General features: G+C 40.2%; 1 protein-coding gene across 1 annotated transcript; it reads right to left on the minus strand.

Annotated features, from left to right (window-relative positions):
• Nucleotides 1-16,731: 16,731 nt before the first annotated feature.
• LOC121688205 (eotaxin-like) lies at nucleotides 16,732-19,141 on the minus strand. The gene is made up of 4 exons (XM_042067654.1): nucleotides 18,836-19,141; nucleotides 18,136-18,253; nucleotides 17,449-17,519; nucleotides 16,732-17,102 (listed from the first exon to the last, which is right to left on the minus strand). The coding sequence occupies exons 1-4, from the start codon at nucleotides 18,906-18,908 to the stop codon at nucleotides 17,083-17,085; spliced, it is 282 nt and encodes a 93-aa protein (XP_041923588.1). The 5' UTR covers nucleotides 18,909-19,141; the 3' UTR covers nucleotides 16,732-17,082.
• Between the last annotated feature and the right edge of the window lie 2,169 nt (nucleotides 19,142-21,310).

The raw sequence follows: 21,310 nt of genomic DNA on the forward strand, positions 1-21,310 counted from the left end.
ACTTGAATGAACACACTGTATGCACAACTAACACATTTCAAGTTTCTATGCAGAACTCTCAATGATGATCCACGGGAGCCAGTCGCCACAGCTAAAGGCGCCAAGACAGCAGCAGGAGGGGGCCAGACAACAAGCATTAATCAATGAGCTACTAGGAGCCAGCAAACACAAGAAAACCTTATTGATGGAAACATCACGGGACCATATGACCACACAACATCTCAAAACTGGAGTTTAGGATTTAAAGACTAATTGTTGTACAACAGCAAGAGTGCATCGCCAGTAGTATACTGTATGCTTGGAAGTGAGCACACACAGAAGCTACCAAAAATTATATCAGAACAATGCTGTCCAGTGGGAAGGGTCATAAAAATGTATCCTGAACGTCAAGCAATAATCGAAAACATAAATCATAAATGGGTTCTTCGGACTCAAAAGAATGCTACACCATGGTCCAAGGAAGGAACTTTTGATAGTCTTATGCTGGTTCAAATGGAAGAGAAAAACAAGAATTACAAAAAAAATGAGCGAGGAATGGATAGACAACGGAAAAGGAGGCTTGAGCTGGATACACTAAGGCTATTCGCTGCAACAACCAATGCCAACTGCAAGGATAAGGACATAAGAAAGGACAAGGCACAGGAATTGGAATCGGAAGCACAACATCTGACAAAGGAAAAAACACCCAGAGCCCCCAGAGTGGAGGAGATGAGACCCCCTCCGTACGCGGAAGTTAAGAATTTGTATCCCAGTCTCCCTGAGGCAGCACACACTTCTGAACACAATGAACAAACAGATGGACAATTTCTAAGTCTTGCAAGAATCATTCTAGATGGAACAGAGACAGAGTTGGCAGAGGAAATAGTCAGAATTAGGAGAAGAGGACGGGAAGGAGCCCGAGTGACTCACCGACGGCCACCCCGGCGCCGTGCGTTCTCACCCCCACTATCATCTTCATCATCACCTTCACCGCCCCGTAATGTTTCCCGCACCAGAACACGACAAACAAGAAGAGCATCTGACATAGATGGACTGGAAAGAGACCGCATAAGATGCATGGGAAATGAGAGAGAGATAAGATTTAAGATAAGATACATGGAAAACTTCAGGAAAGCCATGAGAGGAGCTGAGACTAACGCTGCAGCACATATCGAAAATGAAGGGGGCCTCCGACACAAAAGAGTTCCAAGACACAACTGAAAACCAACAGCCAACAGTAGCCAGGTCTCACTCTGAGCCAACACTCTTTCCACCAATGCCCCCACCACCAACACCCCAGGAGACAAAGGGGGGAGCCAGGCCTAAAACACAGCAGCTATGTGAACAGTCTGACCATGGACATACAAGGAGTGCTTTCAGCTGGGCAACCACCACCTGTCCACGGTCCAACTCACAGGCATCTCTAGAGAAGCACCTGTTGCACGCTGCACACCAACCAGTTTCAAGGAGAAGTTCTCTCACCCTGCAGGGAACAGGGAGATATGCGGATGACACCCAAGGCCCTGTCGCATCCAGGAAGGGAGCCTCTTTATCCACCAAAGTCCGTAGAACTCCCACTGAATTGGATGAACAAGAATTCTGGAGAGAAAGACGAGAAGAAGAATATAGAATTATAAAGAGAATACACACACTAAGAGAAACAAAGGAAACAACTGACCGGAAGGCTTTGGCGGAACTGCTGCTGAACTGGATAAACACCGAATTAGCACTCACCTGGCAGGAGGTGGGTGAACACATATCTGAAGAGTTTATTGCCCGCAGAGCAGCATACAGCCCCATCCTAATGAATTATCGGAATTACATACTGGAACTGATGGAAGAAAACGACAGCCGCCCACAGCGCACAGTGAGAATTGTGGAGGGCACACTGACAGGAGTGGATGAACTTGGAGAAGTCTGTCTGAAAATAGAGGGAGAACCAGCATTTCAAGCTGACCCCAGCAGAGTACATGAACATGAATTCAAGGCAGAGGAAGAATATGAAATTGAGGCTGAAGAGGATGAGGAACTGGAAGAAAACCACATGGATCAACAAGGACTTACTGCCAACGAGCCACTGAAGTCCATACTCAGACAACCCATTAAAATCAAGTGTCCTGACTGTGAAGGATGGTTCAAGGGCGAAACCGAACTGCGAGTTCACCAAAGGACATGTAAAGGACGACTACTGGCAGGTGCCACACTGGAATGCCCACTTATAGTCCCACCCGGCATGGTGAAAGCAGGCCTATGGGGAATTCATCGAGTAAAGAGAGGAGTAGAAAAAGGACTCAGCGAAATCCAAAGAGGAGTACGAAGGGGATTAAGTGAAATAGAAGGGGGAGTAAGAAAGAGCCTGGATGAAACAAAAAAAAGAATTAAAGAGGGTGGAAAAGGCAGAAAAAGAACGACAAAAGATTAAGGCACAGAAGAAGGACGAAGAAGATCATTCAGACACAGAAGAACAGAGCAGGCCCACTACCAACCATGGTCTCACTCAGATGTCAGTGGATTAATGGCAAGATTACCTGTGCTTCATGATGGCGCAGGCCTGTATATAGGTGAGCTCGAAAGAGAAATGACCGGAAAAACTCTAGCCTTAGGAGACATCAAATACATTTTGAGCATGTCCTTGGGAAAACACGAAACCACAACTGTGCTAGAAAGGGAGCACCTTGAGAGCTGCTTATCCTAATCAGTGCAGCCCCACAGCAGTATGGATTGACAATTTACAAGAGAAGTGAGAACCCAGCTGCCTTTGTGGAAAAAGCAGCACAGAAATGGCGATGTAAAATGGAGCAAGACCCTGAAGTGTCCCATGCCGGCCGATCACAATTCAGACGAGCAATCCTTGATGCGCTACCTCGACCTGTAAAACTACAATTGGAGAATGACTGACGGCTTGCAATGATAACCAAGGACGAGTTTAGACAAGCAGTGGCCCACTTTGTGAATCAGTATAGACAATCAGAAGAGAAGAAAAAATCAACAAGATCAGTATGCTCAGCGAAAGCTCGTAGATGTTCAAATACAGGAGGCAACAAGATACTAAAACTTTTAGCAGACAAAGACTTCTATAGCAAGGGAAGAAGGGCATAGCACCAGAACATACAGAGTCTATTCCCAGAGTTCCACAACCTGCTACTAAAACTAATGATGTAATTTTTTTGGGATTAATTGGATACAGGAGTGACTGAGTGGAGTGATACAAGCAAATAATTGCTCCCCTGCATGCTATGATTTCAAGACCGGATCTGACAATTTGAGAAACCCACTCACATGGACAGTAGACGACATAGAGGCCATTCCCAAGGCAAGAGAGATGAATACAGCCCCTCGTGAAGGCGGGCAACATGTCATATTACTGGGTGGATCCACTCAGTGCCCCACGCCATGCCTTTCTTCTCATCTGGGGGGTGCAAATGGTGTTCCTAGTGGATTGATGAGAATCACATGCATCATAATGACCCTCTGTGTGGTGCCATGTGTCAAAGGGGGGAGTGTATCATATGCGGAAAACTCCATTGTGAACCCCATTATCCATAAGACTTACTGTTTCAATTAGTAGATGACCCCACAGGCACCGGAGCTATATAAGCACCAGTAGGTCACCTGGATGATGGAATGTTAATGTTACCATAATGCAACCCCGTCTCACTACTGACAAAGATTTAAATAATGCAGGAACGCGCTACTGAATGGGAAAAGGTGGGAAGGAAAAAAAAAATAAAAAATGGCATGACGAAGGTGCTAAACAAGGACCCGATGGGATCTAGAGAAAGCATAATGGTCTCGCGATAGCCCCAGATCGGTAATTGCTTACCCTCCTCATGGGCTGTAAGTTGCGCATGATCATCTGATCATTGCGCAAGGGGGGAAGATAAAGCAGCAAAATACAAGAAATCAGATATTATGTTAAACAACTGTATCATATTCACCAAGAATTCTTTAGTGAAAAGAAAAAACAATGAAGAGTGGTTGGACAGGATGACCACAGACGGACCAATTTAGCATGAAGATTTGGTGTACCTGCGAATGTTTAAAGGTTATGCCTTGACCCTAGGGCAACCGGACCATTCATGGCGATCCAGGCCATCCCAACAGCGGTGCTGATGCAGAAGAACCAGAGGTCTGAGGGGAAACCACACTCGACCAACAACCTCAGCCAGGATGCTCACACTGGGGGTGAGCCCGCTGGTCACTCAGACATCACTGCAGTCTTCTTAGCAAGGAGCTCCAACCGCCTGAAGCCATGGCAGTCACACCAGCTCCCACAACCACCTCTCCTGTTTAGTGGGAGGACTCAGGGTTCCAGGAGGCAGCAGAACATCCAAGGGAAGAACAACACATCAACGAGCAACGCCAGCAGGAACAGCAGCCCCACCAATCCCAGGAATCGGAGCCAGAACCAGAATCAAGCACAGCCTTTGCCTACCCGACGAACAGCACGCAGAGCCAGAGGGGCATCACTCTCCGGAACAGTACACCACCATCGGCCCTGTCATCCTCAGTTACATTCTTTGGGGAGGACAGCAACCAGAACTTTAGCCCCTTTTTCCCTGACATTGTTTCAACAGACCAGCACACGGCGGCAGCCTAGCCGCAGCCCACATAGCAAGAGTCCAAGAGACCTGGCCAGGTACAGCTATACTGGACTGGATTGGAAGGAGCTGGAGGAGATGGTCCAATACTGGACCTCCGATAACGATGACAGTGAATAAGCCATATGAAATGTGTGATTGTTGTTTATTGCCATGTATGGGACGGTATTGCTCAGACACTGTTTCTAAACAACTTAATGTGTTAAATGAAGTAGAAGGAAACACTCATTTAGTTGAAGGGAAGGTTGACCTAAGTAAGTATATGGAAATGCAGGAGGGTTTTGCAAAAAACAAAAAACAAAAAAAAAACAAATGGACTTCCTCACACAAGACATAAAATATGTGTGCGATGAGTTTCCACCACCACCAATATGAAAGGTCTAACAAATTCAAGTGACTAGTAGCTGTTAGTGTACATGATGATGATTGTTAAGGCAACATGTGAAGCTGTGTGACCCACATAGCACGTTGATGAGGATATGATGTGATAACTATATTAATTCATATTATTAATAATGATCTATTATTGATACGCTATAGGCAGTATGGACGACACAATTCTGCAAGAAGCCTAGAAATGTGTAGGGATGTGGAAGGTTATACTTACATGTATGTTTTTCATATTAATCATATATAATTACACACATAATTCCTTTAACCATGTAATCACATGCATGTTTTTTCATTTAATCATATAGTCATAGTAGAAACTTAGTTTTTTGGAGGACTAGCCCTCACAGGCACAACCATCCACAATTGTTGGATAGACTTGCTTGCAAAATGTAGCTATATACTGTATCATTTTGACCACATGCTCTGTTTCCCAAGTCTAAATTTGCTATTCCAAGATATTCTGCACCTCTCGTGTGTTCCTCATCAGAACAGGACACTGTGTTGATTAAGGCTACTCGGCCCTATAACGGGTAAGATCCTTGTTTTTGGCCTGCATTGGGACGACCTAAGGCAGGGGGGTTGCCGCCACAGGTTCTGGATGGCTGCTAGCCAGGGAAGTTTGGTTTCAAAGCGGCCTGAAACCTCTTCCTATCTGAGTACTGATCTCAGAGTCTATGTGTTGTTCACATACCACAACAGTATCATGTGGGTCTACATGATTATGACAATGGGAACCAGAGGATGCAAAGCTGCACTCGCAGCACTAAAATTTGAAATAGTCTTACTTTGGATAGTAATGACTAGGAAGGCAGAGCATGGAAGGCATATTTAACCATATCTAATCATTTTTAGTATGTCCTCTGTAAAACTAAGGACTATAACCATTACACATAAGGAAACAAAATTACTTATGATAAACGAGAACAACTATTTTAGTAAGATTAGTAGCATTAGATGAAATTGTAAGTGTCGTGAATCAACCAAAGACTGTCATGATTGGCTGGTATGGGCTCCTGTAGATGTCATGGAGATGTAGATTTTAGTTCACCTGTCAATAGTGATAGTCCTCCGGTAGGGCGAGTGGAGGTACATTTTTAAACACCACTTTAGGAAACCGACTCGGAGCCCAGCCATTTGTCTTAAATATTTTGGTAAATGGTATCATTTATCAATTGCTGCTACACTAGTGTCACCAGTATGTATTTTAATTGTGTTGTTTATCTTGTGTGCCTTATGCAACTTATGTCAAGTTATAGCATCATTTATTTCCACATTTGCCTTAGCAATCAGCAAGCTAGGAAACACTGCCTAATGACGTATACTAGGCTATATGCAATGACTTATATTTTTTATGCAATCCTTATGTTCTTATTATACTTTATGTGTTGAAAATGTGATTCCCTTCAGCGAGACTTTTGCAAGCCTCGAAGGGGGGATTATGTGGCAGATTTTTTTGAAGATGTCATGTGTTGCCAGGCAGCAGCCGAGAGATATATGTAGTAAAGTTCATGAAGAGTTCATGTGCAGCCAGGTGGCCAGGCGGAAGCTGGGGGAGGATGTCATGCATGTGCACGAACGTGACACAGGCCTACTGGGGATTATTTAATAATTTTTGTGGCAGCTTGGTGAGCTCATCCACCAATATAATTTATTGAGTGTATACTGATTGGCTACAAGGGGGTCTGCCATTTACATAGGGGGCAGACACCCGGCCAGGGTTGGCCATACGAAAAAAGGAGGTGTTTTGATAACATACAAAAACTTTCCCCAAGAGGAAAATCCTCAGAACGTGCGCACCTTCTCCCCAAGGCCTGGGTCATGGAGTCTCCGCTGCAGAGGACATCCATCATTCACAACTCCTGCCTGGCGACACTTAGTCTCTGTGCATTTTTTTCAGAGCTGTACCCAGCAGGACTTGTGAATAAAAGGCCACAAGTGGCCACTTCTCATCTCAGACCGTTCTCCGCTGGTTTTTGTTCAGAGTGCTAAGTTAGAGTTAAAAGTTAGTGAATTTTTCCACGACAGGATCAATAAAGCATCTATCTATCTATCTAATAAATATCGAAAGTTATGTAGCCTACAAACACCTGTCTGTTCTACTAATTTCAACTGGCTGCTCAAAACTGCTCAAAAAAAATCCAAATTCTTTGACATATAGCAACTTTTTTTTTGTAACAGTAACGCAAATAGTTACTTTCTCTGGTAACGAGTTATCATATCATAGAGTAATTCAGTTACTAACTCAGTTACTTTTTGGAACAAGTAGTGAGTAACTATAACTAATTACTTTTTTAAAGTAACGTTCCCAACACTGCTTAAAAGGGCCGTTGTGGTGAGCTAGTTCGATGCTAACTTCGGGTAGCGGTTAGCATGCACCGCCAACACCCGCTTCCCAGCTCACCAAAACTCACTACCTTTACGACTACACAAATAAACATGTTTCGTTGTAAACGGGTCGTGTTCAAAAGCAACTAAGTAACTTGGTCAAAATAATTAGCTTTGTTAGCATAACTGCTAGCAAACATTAGAGCCATTCCGACTGTCAGTTATCGTCAACTATCTACCTATATAGAGCCTTTAAACTATTTGTCTATCAACACGCATTAAACTATCAGTCTGTCAACAACTTTTAAACTATCTACATATAACTTTTAAACTTTCAACATTCATTAAACTATCTGTCTATTAAACTATCTGTCTATTAACAACTGTTAAACTATCTACATTCAACTTTTAAACTGTCTACGTCTAAACTATCAACTTTTTATTAAGCTATGCTATGTCTGTCCAAGCTTCATTTTCATGCACTCGTAATTCCCTGGAATTACATTCTCTAGTTCTATCTATAATAAATTGTAACAGCTGTTCTCACATTAGCTGATTGCGATAAACATAAACCATTGTTGCCTAATTACCAATTATTCATTACACTTGTGTGTAGTATCTACTTTCTTTTAGTGTTTTTCACATATAGTATTTTGCAGTATTTTTAAAATACAAAAATACACACCAATAAAGTATTTTGATACAAAATACAGAGCCATTTCCTTCAACCCAATACAATACAAATGACAAAATACTATTTAGATAGATAGATAGAGAGATAGATACTTTATTGATCCCCAGGGGAAATTCAAGAAATTCATTTTGTATTTGAAATACATATTACATGTTTCAGAAATACTACCCATCCCTGGGAACAGGCAGATTACATCTTTATTGGCCAGATGATGACATACTTAGGTTAATACTGTATTTCACCAGTTAGGGCACCAAAATGGCCAGCAGTGGCACTGTGTAGCCTATCTTTCATTTGATGTATATGTTCTGATGGTTAATTTACTTTCACATCTTCATCACCGCCGTCATTATCTATCAGCCAAACATCATACAGTTAACCTATTGTCATTCCATTACTTTCCTGTATAATGAAATGAACTGTTAAAGTATGTTTTACAGTTCAGATTTCAGTAACTGCAACATACAGTTACTGGATTACTGAAGCATCCTTTTCTGCATTACCGACGCCCTTGTCAATGCATGTTTTTTTTCTGCTGGAAATGGAAAGTTCTAGTCATGGGCTAAACTTGAATATTTATTTCTCTATTAACAAAGACTTTTGAATTGCCCTGATGAAGGCCAGTTCGGCCGAAACGCGTAGGCGTAGTAGCCAAATAAGAAAATACATTTTTGATGCATCCTTTTTGAGTGCCTCTGATTTGTCTTAATTTTTTATTAAATCTGGAATCCCTGCGCCGAAGAGCACCAAAAAGGACTCACATCCTCTAGCACTCCAAACAGACCTGTTTTTTAATGATTCTATTTTTCATGATGCTTTGCTTGTAGCTTCCATAATCTTGAATGTCCCACCCTCCAAACTGGCTTTTCTTGTAAACTGCCACTTAAGAATAAGACAATGCTGAACATCCATTTCACCGAAAACGAAACCCAAGCATACAGGTCTCCCAACCTGCAGAGTGAAACCACTTCAGATGATCCAGAACGCGGCGGCACGCCTGGTCTACAACCAACCCAAAAGGGCACATGTTACCCCGCTGCTCATCCAGCTACACTGGCTACCTATGGCGGCCCGCATCAAATTCAAGGCTCCAACGCTTGCCTACAAAGTAGTCTCCGGTTCTGCTCCCACCTACTTGAATACCCTCATACAGACATACGCTACCTCCAGACCATTGGGCTCCTTAGACGAACGACGTCTAGCTCTACCACCGGTACGCTCAGGCCAATCCAAACTTTTCTCATCTGTTGTTCCTCATTGGTGGAACACACTGCCAGTTCCTACAAGAGCAGGGACATCCCTTTCCATTTTCAAAAAACTCCTGAAGACCCTGCTCTTTAGAGAACATCTCCTCTCATAGCACCACTTAAGTCTTGCTGATCCTATCACTTACCACCTGTCTTGAACTGACACTCAACTGTTTAAAAACAGCACTCACTGATGCACTTATTCCCACTGTACTCTACTGTTTTTAAATTCTCCTAAATTGTTGATAGATTTGCTTTAAAACTTAAACTGTTTACCATGTTGTTAGTCGCTTTGGTTAAAAATGTGTCAGCCAAGTATAATGTAATGTAATGTAATACTTTCTTGCTGACTAGATCTTCTGTTTTGAACTGGACAGGACAGAATGTTTCCTTCATGCAATAAATTCTAGAGGTGACACCCTCACAGTGATGTGAAGAATGATAGTCTTCTTTGCCGTGGAGCTGATGGGTTGATATCGGATGAGCACTGCATTATAAAATGAACGTGTTGTGGTACTCACTTCTGTTTCAGATGTTTTAGCGTTGACTCAGTTTAAATTGATCTTTTAGCAAATCATGGATGAAATGATAAGATAGGTCATTATCATACAAACATCTAAACCTTTTTAAAACAGGCATGGTGACATCTTCTTATGCAAATGGCTTCACCTGCATTCTTCATGAACACTGCATTATCAAAGGAATGTGTTGTGATAACACTCACTTCTTTTTCAGATGTCGTGTTGAAATAGTTTAAATTTATCTCAGTAAATCTTTTCTTTGCTTTTCAGACATAAGGTCATTATCAGACACACATCAAAAGCCTTTTCAAACAGGCATTGTGACCACCTACAGTATGGCCTCACCTATAATCTTCATAAACTTTTATTTGATATTTCCTGATGGTTTATTTACTTTCACATATTCACTGCAGTCATTATATCAGCCAAACATCATACAGCTAATACCATTGTGTCTAAATGTGAAGTTCAATACATTTATACCGTTAATTTCAGTATAGTAATATTTATAGGGACGTTTATGAAGTGATTTAACATCTAAACATCCTTTCCTGTGTTCTGAACTTCCTGACACCCTTGTTTCTGCTGGAAATGGACATTTCTAATCCTGGACTAAGCTATGTTTATTTGTGTTACTGATCAGAAACAATGAAGCACATTCAAAACAGTGTGCTCTCAAACAATGTCTCTATTCTACATTATGCTTTGCTCATGCTTCCAGAAACCTAAAAAAAAACCTGCTGCCCCACCCTCCAACCTGGCTTTACTTGTAAACTGCCAATGCCAATTGGAGCCAGTGTTTTTACACACTTGTCAGCACACGCGCCACACACGTACACGCAACAGCTAAACGAGATTTGACGAAACAGCAGAGGTCAGGAGCAATCCGACGATGAAAAGTTGGCATTTTCAAGGTGGAGATATAAGCACTACTTCAATTCATTGTGGTCAAAGGCAAGGACGTGCATGTAATGTGTACATTATGTCGAAGCGAAGACTTTGTCGACATCCGTTGTAAGCAACTGTAATTTAATGAAGCATCTCACACACGCATCTAAAGCTAGTGGCCAAAAAACACCGATACCTCCACCACAGATGATTGCTAGTGGATGGCGAGCTAAGAAGGACTCGGAGCAAAGTCCTCCAAGCAGCAAAAGCTAGATCTTTCTGCCTCACAACAAAAACCTATGACACAGGCTGAAGTCAACCGTAGGTCTGTGGATGTGCAATATCTTTGAATTTCCCCTTGGGGATCAATAAAGCATCTATCTATCTATCTAATAAATATCGAAAGTTATGTAGCCTACAAACACCTGTCTGTTCTACTAATTTCAACTGGCTGCTCAAAACTGCTCAAAAAAAATCCAAATTCTTTGACATATAGCAACTTTTTTTTTGTAACAGTAACGCAAATAGTTACTTTCTCTGGTAACGAGTTATCATATCATAGAGTAATTCAGTTACTAACTCAGTTACTTTTTGGAACAAGTAGTGAGTAACTATAACTAATTACTTTTTTAAAGTAACGTTCCCAACACTGCTTAAAAGGGCCGTTGTGGTGAGCTAGTTCGATGCTAACTTCGGGTAGCGGTTAGCATGCACCGCCAACACCCGCTTCCCAGCTCACCAAAACTCACTACCTTTACGACTACACAAATAAACATGTTTCGTTGTAAACGGGTCGTGTTCAAAAGCAACTAAGTAACTTGGTCAAAATAATTAGCTTTGTTAGCATAACTGCTAGCAAACATTAGAGCCATTCCGACTGTCAGTTATCGTCAACTATCTACCTATATAGAGCCTTTAAACTATTTGTCTATCAACACGCATTAAACTATCAGTCTGTCAACAACTTTTAAACTATCTACATATAACTTTTAAACTTTCAACATTCATTAAACTATCTGTCTATTAAACTATCTGTCTATTAACAACTGTTAAACTATCTACATTCAACTTTTAAACTGTCTACGTCTAAACTATCAACTTTTTATTAAGCTATGCTATGTCTGTCCAAGCTTCATTTTCATGCACTCGTAATTCCCTGGAATTACATTCTCTAGTTCTATCTATAATAAATTGTAACAGCTGTTCTCACATTAGCTGATTGCGATAAACATAAACCATTGTTGCCTAATTACCAATTATTCATTACACTTGTGTGTAGTATCTACTTTCTTTTAGTGTTTTTCACATATAGTATTTTGCAGTATTTTTAAAATACAAAAATACACACCAATAAAGTATTTTGATACAAAATACAGAGCCATTTCCTTCAACCCAATACAATACAAATGACAAAATACTATTTAGATAGATAGATAGAGAGATAGATACTTTATTGATCCCCAGGGGAAATTCAAGAAATTCATTTTGTATTTGAAATACATATTACATGTTTCAGAAATACTACCCATCCCTGGGAACAGGCAGATTACATCTTTATTGGCCAGATGATGACATACTTAGGTTAATACTGTATTTCACCAGTTAGGGCACCAAAATGGCCAGCAGTGGCACTGTGTAGCCTATCTTTCATTTGATGTATATGTTCTGATGGTTAATTTACTTTCACATCTTCATCACCGCCGTCATTATCTATCAGCCAAACATCATACAGTTAACCTATTGTCATTCCATTACTTTCCTGTATAATGAAATGAACTGTTAAAGTATGTTTTACAGTTCAGATTTCAGTAACTGCAACATACAGTTACTGGATTACTGAAGCATCCTTTTCTGCATTACCGACGCCCTTGTCAATGCATGTTTTTTTTCTGCTGGAAATGGAAAGTTCTAGTCATGGGCTAAACTTGAATATTTATTTCTCTATTAACAAAGACTTTTGAATTGCCCTGATGAAGGCCAGTTCGGCCGAAACGCGTAGGCGTAGTAGCCAAATAAGAAAATACATTTTTGATGCATCCTTTTTGAGTGCCTCTGATTTGTCTTAATTTTTTATTAAATCTGGAATCCCTGCGCCGAAGAGCACCAAAAAGGACTCACATCCTCTAGCACTCCAAACAGACCTGTTTTTTAATGATTCTATTTTTCATGATGCTTTGCTTGTAGCTTCCATAATCTTGAATGTCCCACCCTCCAAACTGGCTTTTCTTGTAAACTGCCACTTAAGAATAAGACAATGCTGAACATCCATTTCACCGAAAACGAAACCCAAGCATACAGGTCTCCCAACCTGCAGAGTGAAACCACTTCAGATGATCCAGAACGCGGCGGCACGCCTGGTCTACAACCAACCCAAAAGGGCACATGTTACCCCGCTGCTCATCCAGCTACACTGGCTACCTATGGCGGCCCGCATCAAATTCAAGGCTCCAACGCTTGCCTACAAAGTAGTCTCCGGTTCTGCTCCCACCTACTTGAATACCCTCATACAGACATACGCTACCTCCAGACCATTGGGCTCCTTAGACGAACGACGTCTAGCTCTACCACCGGTACGCTCAGGCCAATCCAAACTTTTCTCATCTGTTGTTCCTCATTGGTGGAACACACTGCCAGTTCCTACAAGAGCAGGGACATCCCTTTCCATTTTCAAAAAACTCCTGAAGACCCTGCTCTTTAGAGAACATCTCCTCTCATAGCACCACTTAAGTCTTGCTGATCCTATCACTTACCACCTGTCTTGAACTGACACTCAACTGTTTAAAAACAGCACTCACTGATGCACTTATTCCCACTGTACTCTACTGTTTTTAAATTCTCCTAAATTGTTGATAGATTTGCTTTAAAACTTAAACTGTTTACCATGTTGTTAGTCGCTTTGGTTAAAAATGTGTCAGCCAAGTATAATGTAATGTAATGTAATACTTTCTTGCTGACTAGATCTTCTGTTTTGAACTGGACAGGACAGAATGTTTCCTTCATGCAATAAATTCTAGAGGTGACACCCTCACAGTGATGTGAAGAATGATAGTCTTCTTTGCCGTGGAGCTGATGGGTTGATATCGGATGAGCACTGCATTATAAAATGAACGTGTTGTGGTACTCACTTCTGTTTCAGATGTTTTAGCGTTGACTCAGTTTAAATTGATCTTTTAGCAAATCATGGATGAAATGATAAGATAGGTCATTATCATACAAACATCTAAACCTTTTTAAAACAGGCATGGTGACATCTTCTTATGCAAATGGCTTCACCTGCATTCTTCATGAACACTGCATTATCAAAGGAATGTGTTGTGATAACACTCACTTCTTTTTCAGATGTCGTGTTGAAATAGTTTAAATTTATCTCAGTAAATCTTTTCTTTGCTTTTCAGACATAAGGTCATTATCAGACACACATCAAAAGCCTTTTCAAACAGGCATTGTGACCACCTACAGTATGGCCTCACCTATAATCTTCATAAACTTTTATTTGATATTTCCTGATGGTTTATTTACTTTCACATATTCACTGCAGTCATTATATCAGCCAAACATCATACAGCTAATACCATTGTGTCTAAATGTGAAGTTCAATACATTTATACCGTTAATTTCAGTATAGTAATATTTATAGGGACGTTTATGAAGTGATTTAACATCTAAACATCCTTTCCTGTGTTCTGAACTTCCTGACACCCTTGTTTCTGCTGGAAATGGACATTTCTAATCCTGGACTAAGCTATGTTTATTTGTGTTACTGATCAGAAACAATGAAGCACATTCAAAACAGTGTGCTCTCAAACAATGTCTCTATTCTACATTATGCTTTGCTCATGCTTCCAGAAACCTAAAAAAAAACCTGCTGCCCCACCCTCCAACCTGGCTTTACTTGTAAACTGCCAATGCATTGTGATTATAAAACCAGGAACCATTTACTCATCATCACTGGAACCTTTCATGTAGACCAGAATGTTTTATAATCATGCAAATATTTTAGTGATGACTCTCCCTCACAATGTTGACTCACCCTAACACTTGTTTGCAAGAGACTGGATATGTTTCAAAGTTTTTACTGTATTGTTCTGTTCATACTGCAATTTCTTGACATTGTTATAGTATAATGAAAACAAAGGCTGTTACAGCATTGAAATGACCAATTTACAAGAAAACACTACTTGGGTAGAGCTGTGCACCACTGTAAGCCAGATTTACTGTATAGGTAAATCTTTCTATACCAAATGAAGGTTCATGAGATTCACCTCTGAGCTATTATAGAGAACTGGTTGATCATTGGAATCAATATGTACATTTTGACCAACATAATATTAACAATTGAAAATTAAAAAAAAAAAAATTTACAAACATTTGTACACAATCAAGTTGCATCGATGTACTAAATCATTTGTTGTTTGTTCCAGGTTAGGAAAAAATGCTTTTAAGATGTGCACAAATTATAGGATAATATACAGTTTAAGCAAGCAGTTTTCAGAATTTTGAGAAATAGTGACTGAGCAAACCTGTAAATCTGGCTGAGACTGAGGAATGTACATTACATGAATTCACCACATGGGGTCAGTGTTGACTTGGTTACACCTGCACTTGACCAATACATAACATGAACATGAACCTGAAAAATGCATAAATGAACATGAAAAATGGCTGTAATGGTCATATCATAGCAATAACTGTGTCTGATAGAAATAAACAGGATGGCAATGAATGGAATCAGCAATATTACAATATGGCAAAACTAACCTAAGTCCTTCATGATAATGTTAACCGATTCAATAAAGAGCCCAACAAATACAGAGTAAGTTGAGATAAATAGCAAGTAGTATGGCCACAAACTCACTAAACTGTAACACTACACTTCAAGACTGATTAATAAATTCTAAACTGATACATATGAACATCATATGATTTAATATTTCTCTCAAGGGTTTTGAACACCCCTGTTATAATGTGTGTGTGTGTGTGTGTGTGTGGTATACTTTACAGCCAGTAACCTTAAGCTGGTGTGCCATGGTGTTTTGGTTTGACCTTTGTGCATTAGCCTCAAAAAAGGTTGAGAACCTCTGGCCTAATGCATCAAAGTTGAGGTGAAAGGTGCGCATGGTTTTATGTTGCTGGTTTGTAGATTGTCAGCAGTTTGTGTTAGTGGAGTTATGGCAATTTCAATTCTGAAAATCTTCTGCAGCCCACCGAAACATTTATTTGCAATTCTCAGACGAGACTAAGATAACGTATTTCCTTATTATTTATTTCCTGTAATTACACATGCATTGTCAAAAAACTAAGTTAAGACCGCACACAGACATTCAGGTCCCACACTAGTGAATCAGATAGTCATCACACTAAGAGTCATTTTTTTCACTGTGAACCAGTAACAACTGATTAACAACTTTACTTTGAACAACTTTACTTTTACTTTTATTTGGACTTTTCCTGACAAACACCACTCCATTATAGCACACTTAAAGATGCTCTAAGTGATGTTACACGGTTTCTAAGCTAAACATTTTTTGTCACATACTGCAAACATCACCTCACCATCCGCTAGCTGCCTGTGCCCTGAATACACTGTAAAAAATGTGGTCTCTGTGGACAGCCCAAAAACGGCAACAAAAACAACTTGGTCCAACCTGGAGTATAAAAACATAACAAATTGTTCCAGCAAATCACTGACGAGATGCGCGTTTAGGAGAGTTTCAATTGCACAGGAGCAAGGACGAGGGAGTAGCGAGCTAACTCTCTGTTTTGTTTGAACGTCAACAGAAGTGACGTTACCCAACAGCTTAAAGCACCTTTAAGTTTAGCGTTACCCAATGGTGAACCCATAAAATAAGCTCCGGATCAACATCAAATGTACATCAGTTTGAAGAATAGGCTTATATTGTAATTTAAATATCTGGCTACTTTTGAATTTGAACTATTTAATAATTGACTTTTACTGCATTTCAACCTTAATGACAAAATATTGAAAATTAATAAATAATTAATGTAGGCTCTCTCACAGCCCACCTGACGGCCTACCAGTCGACCGAGGCCCACACTTTGGGAAACACTGATTATGCAAGTAATAAGTTTTACTAGTAGTACGTTTTACTTTTTGTCCATAACACTCAATAATCACTTTATGAAAAAGTATCTGTATAAGAAAAAACTTTAATGTTCTCAAGAGCACATTTGTAATACAGAACAGACATACATACAGTGTGTGTGTGTGTGCATGTGTGCGTGCGTGTGTGTGAGCGCGCATGCATGAGCATATGCTTAAGCGTGTGTGAGAAACAAATCTATCAAACACATTTTGCTGAAGTCAGCAAAAACATACAGTGATATTCAGTTTTGAACACTCATTTTTGAAAAGTATAACATTCATTTCACTGTTTCCACTTCCTTGGTGATGTGTTATAGAACTCCAGTCTTGTTCAATTGGTCATAATCAGAGCTGTAAAGATGATAAATGAACAAACAATCAAACAAATACACAAGCACACAAACAAATAAGCAAACAGAGAGACAAAGCAAACAAATAAATTAATTACAGTTTTTCTCAGCTGCTTTGGTAAAAAAACAAACAATTAATGTATACTGCAGCAGACGATGGATTACCTGCAAAAGCATGTAACTTGCTCAAAATGCTTAGTTTATGTCTCAAAAGCAACAAATTATGCCAATTAACATGTCAGTCTTATCAACACATGTGATGAACAAGTCATACCATCACAATAAATATGTGTCACCATAGAGAAAGGTAACACAACTTAGCATGCATACAGCTTTTTAAAGCCTACCTCTCAGAACATCAGGCACCCAGGGGGCTTTTGGATTGGTGCAGAACTGTTTTCCATCATTGGTGGTAAAGCTGCAGTTAAGAAAGTGTACACAAACTTGAGTCAGAAATTAGGAATAACATACAATGGTGCAATAGAAAATAATCTTGTTTTTTCAGGTGTGTCAACTTAGAACAAAGAGCTATTGTTAGTGGCCCTGTAGCTTGACAATTTACACTGGCTGTTATTTTCTTTAATCTACTGACATTGGCCTTCCTACATAGCCTGTATGTTTCTGCACAGTTGAGAATTTAGCATAGCTAGCTAGCACATACATCTCTGGAAAAACTTAAGACACAACTGCAATTTTCTGATGTCATCCTATGGTTGATGAGTGACATTCGAATGAATGGACGGTCATATTCAAATTTGCAGTGGTCTCCTAATTTTGAATATGATTGTCAACTCATTCAAATGTCGTATAGCAACCGTAGGATGACATCAGAAAAATGTGCAGTGGTCTCTTAATTTTTTCAAGAGCTGTATATTGCCATAAGGCCTTGTCGCAATGCATTTAAAGTGTCAGCGAGTTAGGACTTATATGTCCCCTGCAAGTCTAAGTAATAAGTCAATGTGCAGTATGTCCTGTGAGTTATGTCCTTATTTGTGACGCCGTTAATTGCATGTGTTCACGGTAAAAGCACTCACACAATAGCCTCTACACATGGATGCAGAGCACTCTGGGCCCTGGCACTCGTGATGTTGCGGATGACGGCATTGTTAACTCTAGTACAGCACAGAGTGCTCACCTTGGTAGGCCTGCGGACTGCAATGAAGAAGCACAGTAGTCAAGTAGAAGCAGAAGTGAGGAGGAAGTTGAAACTGGCACACAGAGATAGGTTCGTCACAGAGACATTTTCCAAAGAAAACGCAAAACCAACAAAGAAACTCAAGTGACAGAGAGGCAAAGCCACACATGTGAATAGGTGTCAACAGGAAGTCACACTTTGACGTGGTGAATGTAAGCTGTGCACATCAACATTATGGCAAACGTGCTTGTCATTATTCCTGCCACTAAACAACAAGTTATATTAAGTCTCAAATACGAGAAAGAAAATTAAACACCAATAAATAGGCCTACAAAATACAGACATCAATAAATAAGCCTACTTTGTTTTTGCTTATGTGTGCTGTGTGATGATCCATTCCATTTTGGCCCAAGTAAAAGTATGACCATCATTACGTAATAATTCACTTGAGTTTAGTACTGTATGTATGTATACAGGATATAGAATTAAACAAAAAATTCCACTCATGTCATCGTAATAAGGTAAGCATTTAATCTGTAGTGAATATCCGTATCCATATATATGCAAATGTTAGGGATCTCTTTTCCCAAGGTACTTACATTGACGGCGTGGCAGCGCTATAGCAGCCACAAGCAGGGCCCCCAAGATGGCGATCACCAAAGTATACCTCATTGTGCTGATTACTCTCTGTCTACTCTATTTTTCACTGACCAAAACCAAAAGCTATTTGCTATGATAGGCCTACAGCTTCAATAAGGCTTGTCATCGTTACCCGAGATCACTTTTTGAGTTGCAATAACAGAGGAAGTAACAACTCCTCCCCAAAACCATACCACAAAACGACATGCCAGGTTTAGGTAATTATCTGACTCTTAGAAGTGTTTGCACTTCATACCCATGGACCAACATGATATATGAATCCTAGTCTTGCTGATTTGCTTGCAGGCCTGACAACATTGCATTGTAATGGGTGCTAACTGGAATGGCCTCTAGCATGTCACCCAGTGGTAGCCTGTTGCAATCACAATATAAATACTGGCTGAGAGATATGCATACAACATAGGGCCCTGCTGTGTTAACATTACTTCGAAGTTAAAGTAAACCTGCTAACAGCTGTACCCACCCTAGTAGCGTCACAAAGCATGGGCACATTTTGTAGACAACAAACAGGAGATCTGAAACACTTACATCTCCCCACTTTACAATTCACCCAGCCAGACAGCAGGACCAGCAGGGTCAAAATCAAAATTTGTTTCATCATCTCCAGAATCAGGGCACGTTGCTTTGATGGGCCTGTATAGGTATATGTAACAACTGAAAGGTATTGATGGGGAGTCTTTTCTTTTTGTAGCCGAATCAATCAAGGTGATTTTGGAAAACCTGACTATGTCAGTCAATGTGACATCAGCAGCATCTAAGTTTGACAGTAGTATTGGTCACAGATACAGGTTTCACTCACTGATGACAGAGAATGAGAATGGGGAGGATTATGGGTGAGGGGTTGGTGGCCCTGAGATGCAGGCTTTTGTAGAAGTTTTAATATTGCAGTAGTGTCACGCTAGAGCGTAGTGCATACAATTATAATTGTGTCAGCGTTTTCTGGAATGTGTGGAAACCAGATTTGACACCCTATATGGTTCTATTTCCATTAGTAGGCAACATGCAGGTGAGTTAGTGAGTGCCAGTTGTACATGTTCATTTAAAAAAATTAAAATAATAAAGAGGTCAGTTTGCTTTGCAAGTCACAATTATATTAGGGCCATACTTTGATGAATAATTAGCCAATTTAGTTTGTTCATCTTTGAGTCTACCAGGAGTCTTCTACTTAAGGCCTCAATTGGCTACATAAATTGATATGAGTCAAAGCAGGTAGATGCACTGGATGAGTAGGTTTGCACATTTGAGACAATTTGTTCCACTACAGGAACACTGTAACACATAAATGTTTAAATTAGATGTGAGCATCATCAGAAACTTCCACTCTTAGCAGAAGTCCTAACCACAACCACACATTTGGCATAGCACCCTCATCACAGTGTCACAGTGGATTAAGTGCTTGGGTTTATGTTTGATTGTGTTTCTGCACATCACACACCATAGTTCTAAGAAATCAATTGATGCAATTGATGCAACCAATCTCTGATTGGTTAAATAAATGTATATCAATTTGCATGCCACATAACAAACATGTTGTATCAATCTTGCAAAGTTGTTTTCAAAAGGTCTTTATTGGTTACGCACCAAAACACACGAACGCATAATGCCAGGCCAGACCTGGCTCTTATGCTCCAGCACTAAACATCTATGTGAGGCTGTATCTACAACACACACTAGTTAGACCCGGTTATGAACACTGTAATCAACTATAAACATAAACACGACAGTCAGGACACACAACATTGGTAACTTGCATGGTTAACATTAACATTCAACATAACACATCAACCGAACAGCATCATGGGAGCACAGTCATCAACAGCTAGGCTCAGATCATTACAATGTTTTATAGGTTAGGCTAGGTTAAATTGAACATTGTCTAAAGGTTTCACATTTATAGACTGGGTGGCTTGTCTTCCCTTGCAAATACTTTTTCATGTGAAAGAAGAACCTTCATCACAAACACAAACACGGATATATTTAGATAGATTTGTTTCTCACACACGCTTAAGCATACGCTCATGCATGTGCGCACGCACACACACACACAAACACGCTCTGGAAATTCACAATTTTGTCGCCGTTTAAAAAAAATAAATAAAAAAAACATCGTCCAGTATTTCTTTCAAAATTGAAATGAAGTTGTATGCAACAGCAAACCCTAGCTTACTAACATGTTGGAATTTTGAAATGTCATGTGACGTGATGTCGTGCAATGCAATACTGGTAAGGGCTTTGGGCTTGTAACCGAAGGGTTACCGGTTCGATCGCCAACCAGTAGAAAAAATGTGGGCGGGGGAAGTAGTTGAGCACTGCTCTCCCATGCCCACATCCACAGCTGAAGTGCCCTTGAGCAAGGCACCTAACCCCTCACTGCTCACCGAGCACCGCTGTAGCAGGCAGCTCACTGCGTCGGG

The sequence above is a fragment of the Alosa sapidissima genome, chromosome 17 (genome assembly GCF_018492685.1).
Source record: "Alosa sapidissima isolate fAloSap1 chromosome 17, fAloSap1.pri, whole genome shotgun sequence".
Lineage (NCBI taxonomy): Eukaryota > Metazoa > Chordata > Actinopteri > Clupeiformes > Clupeidae > Alosa > Alosa sapidissima.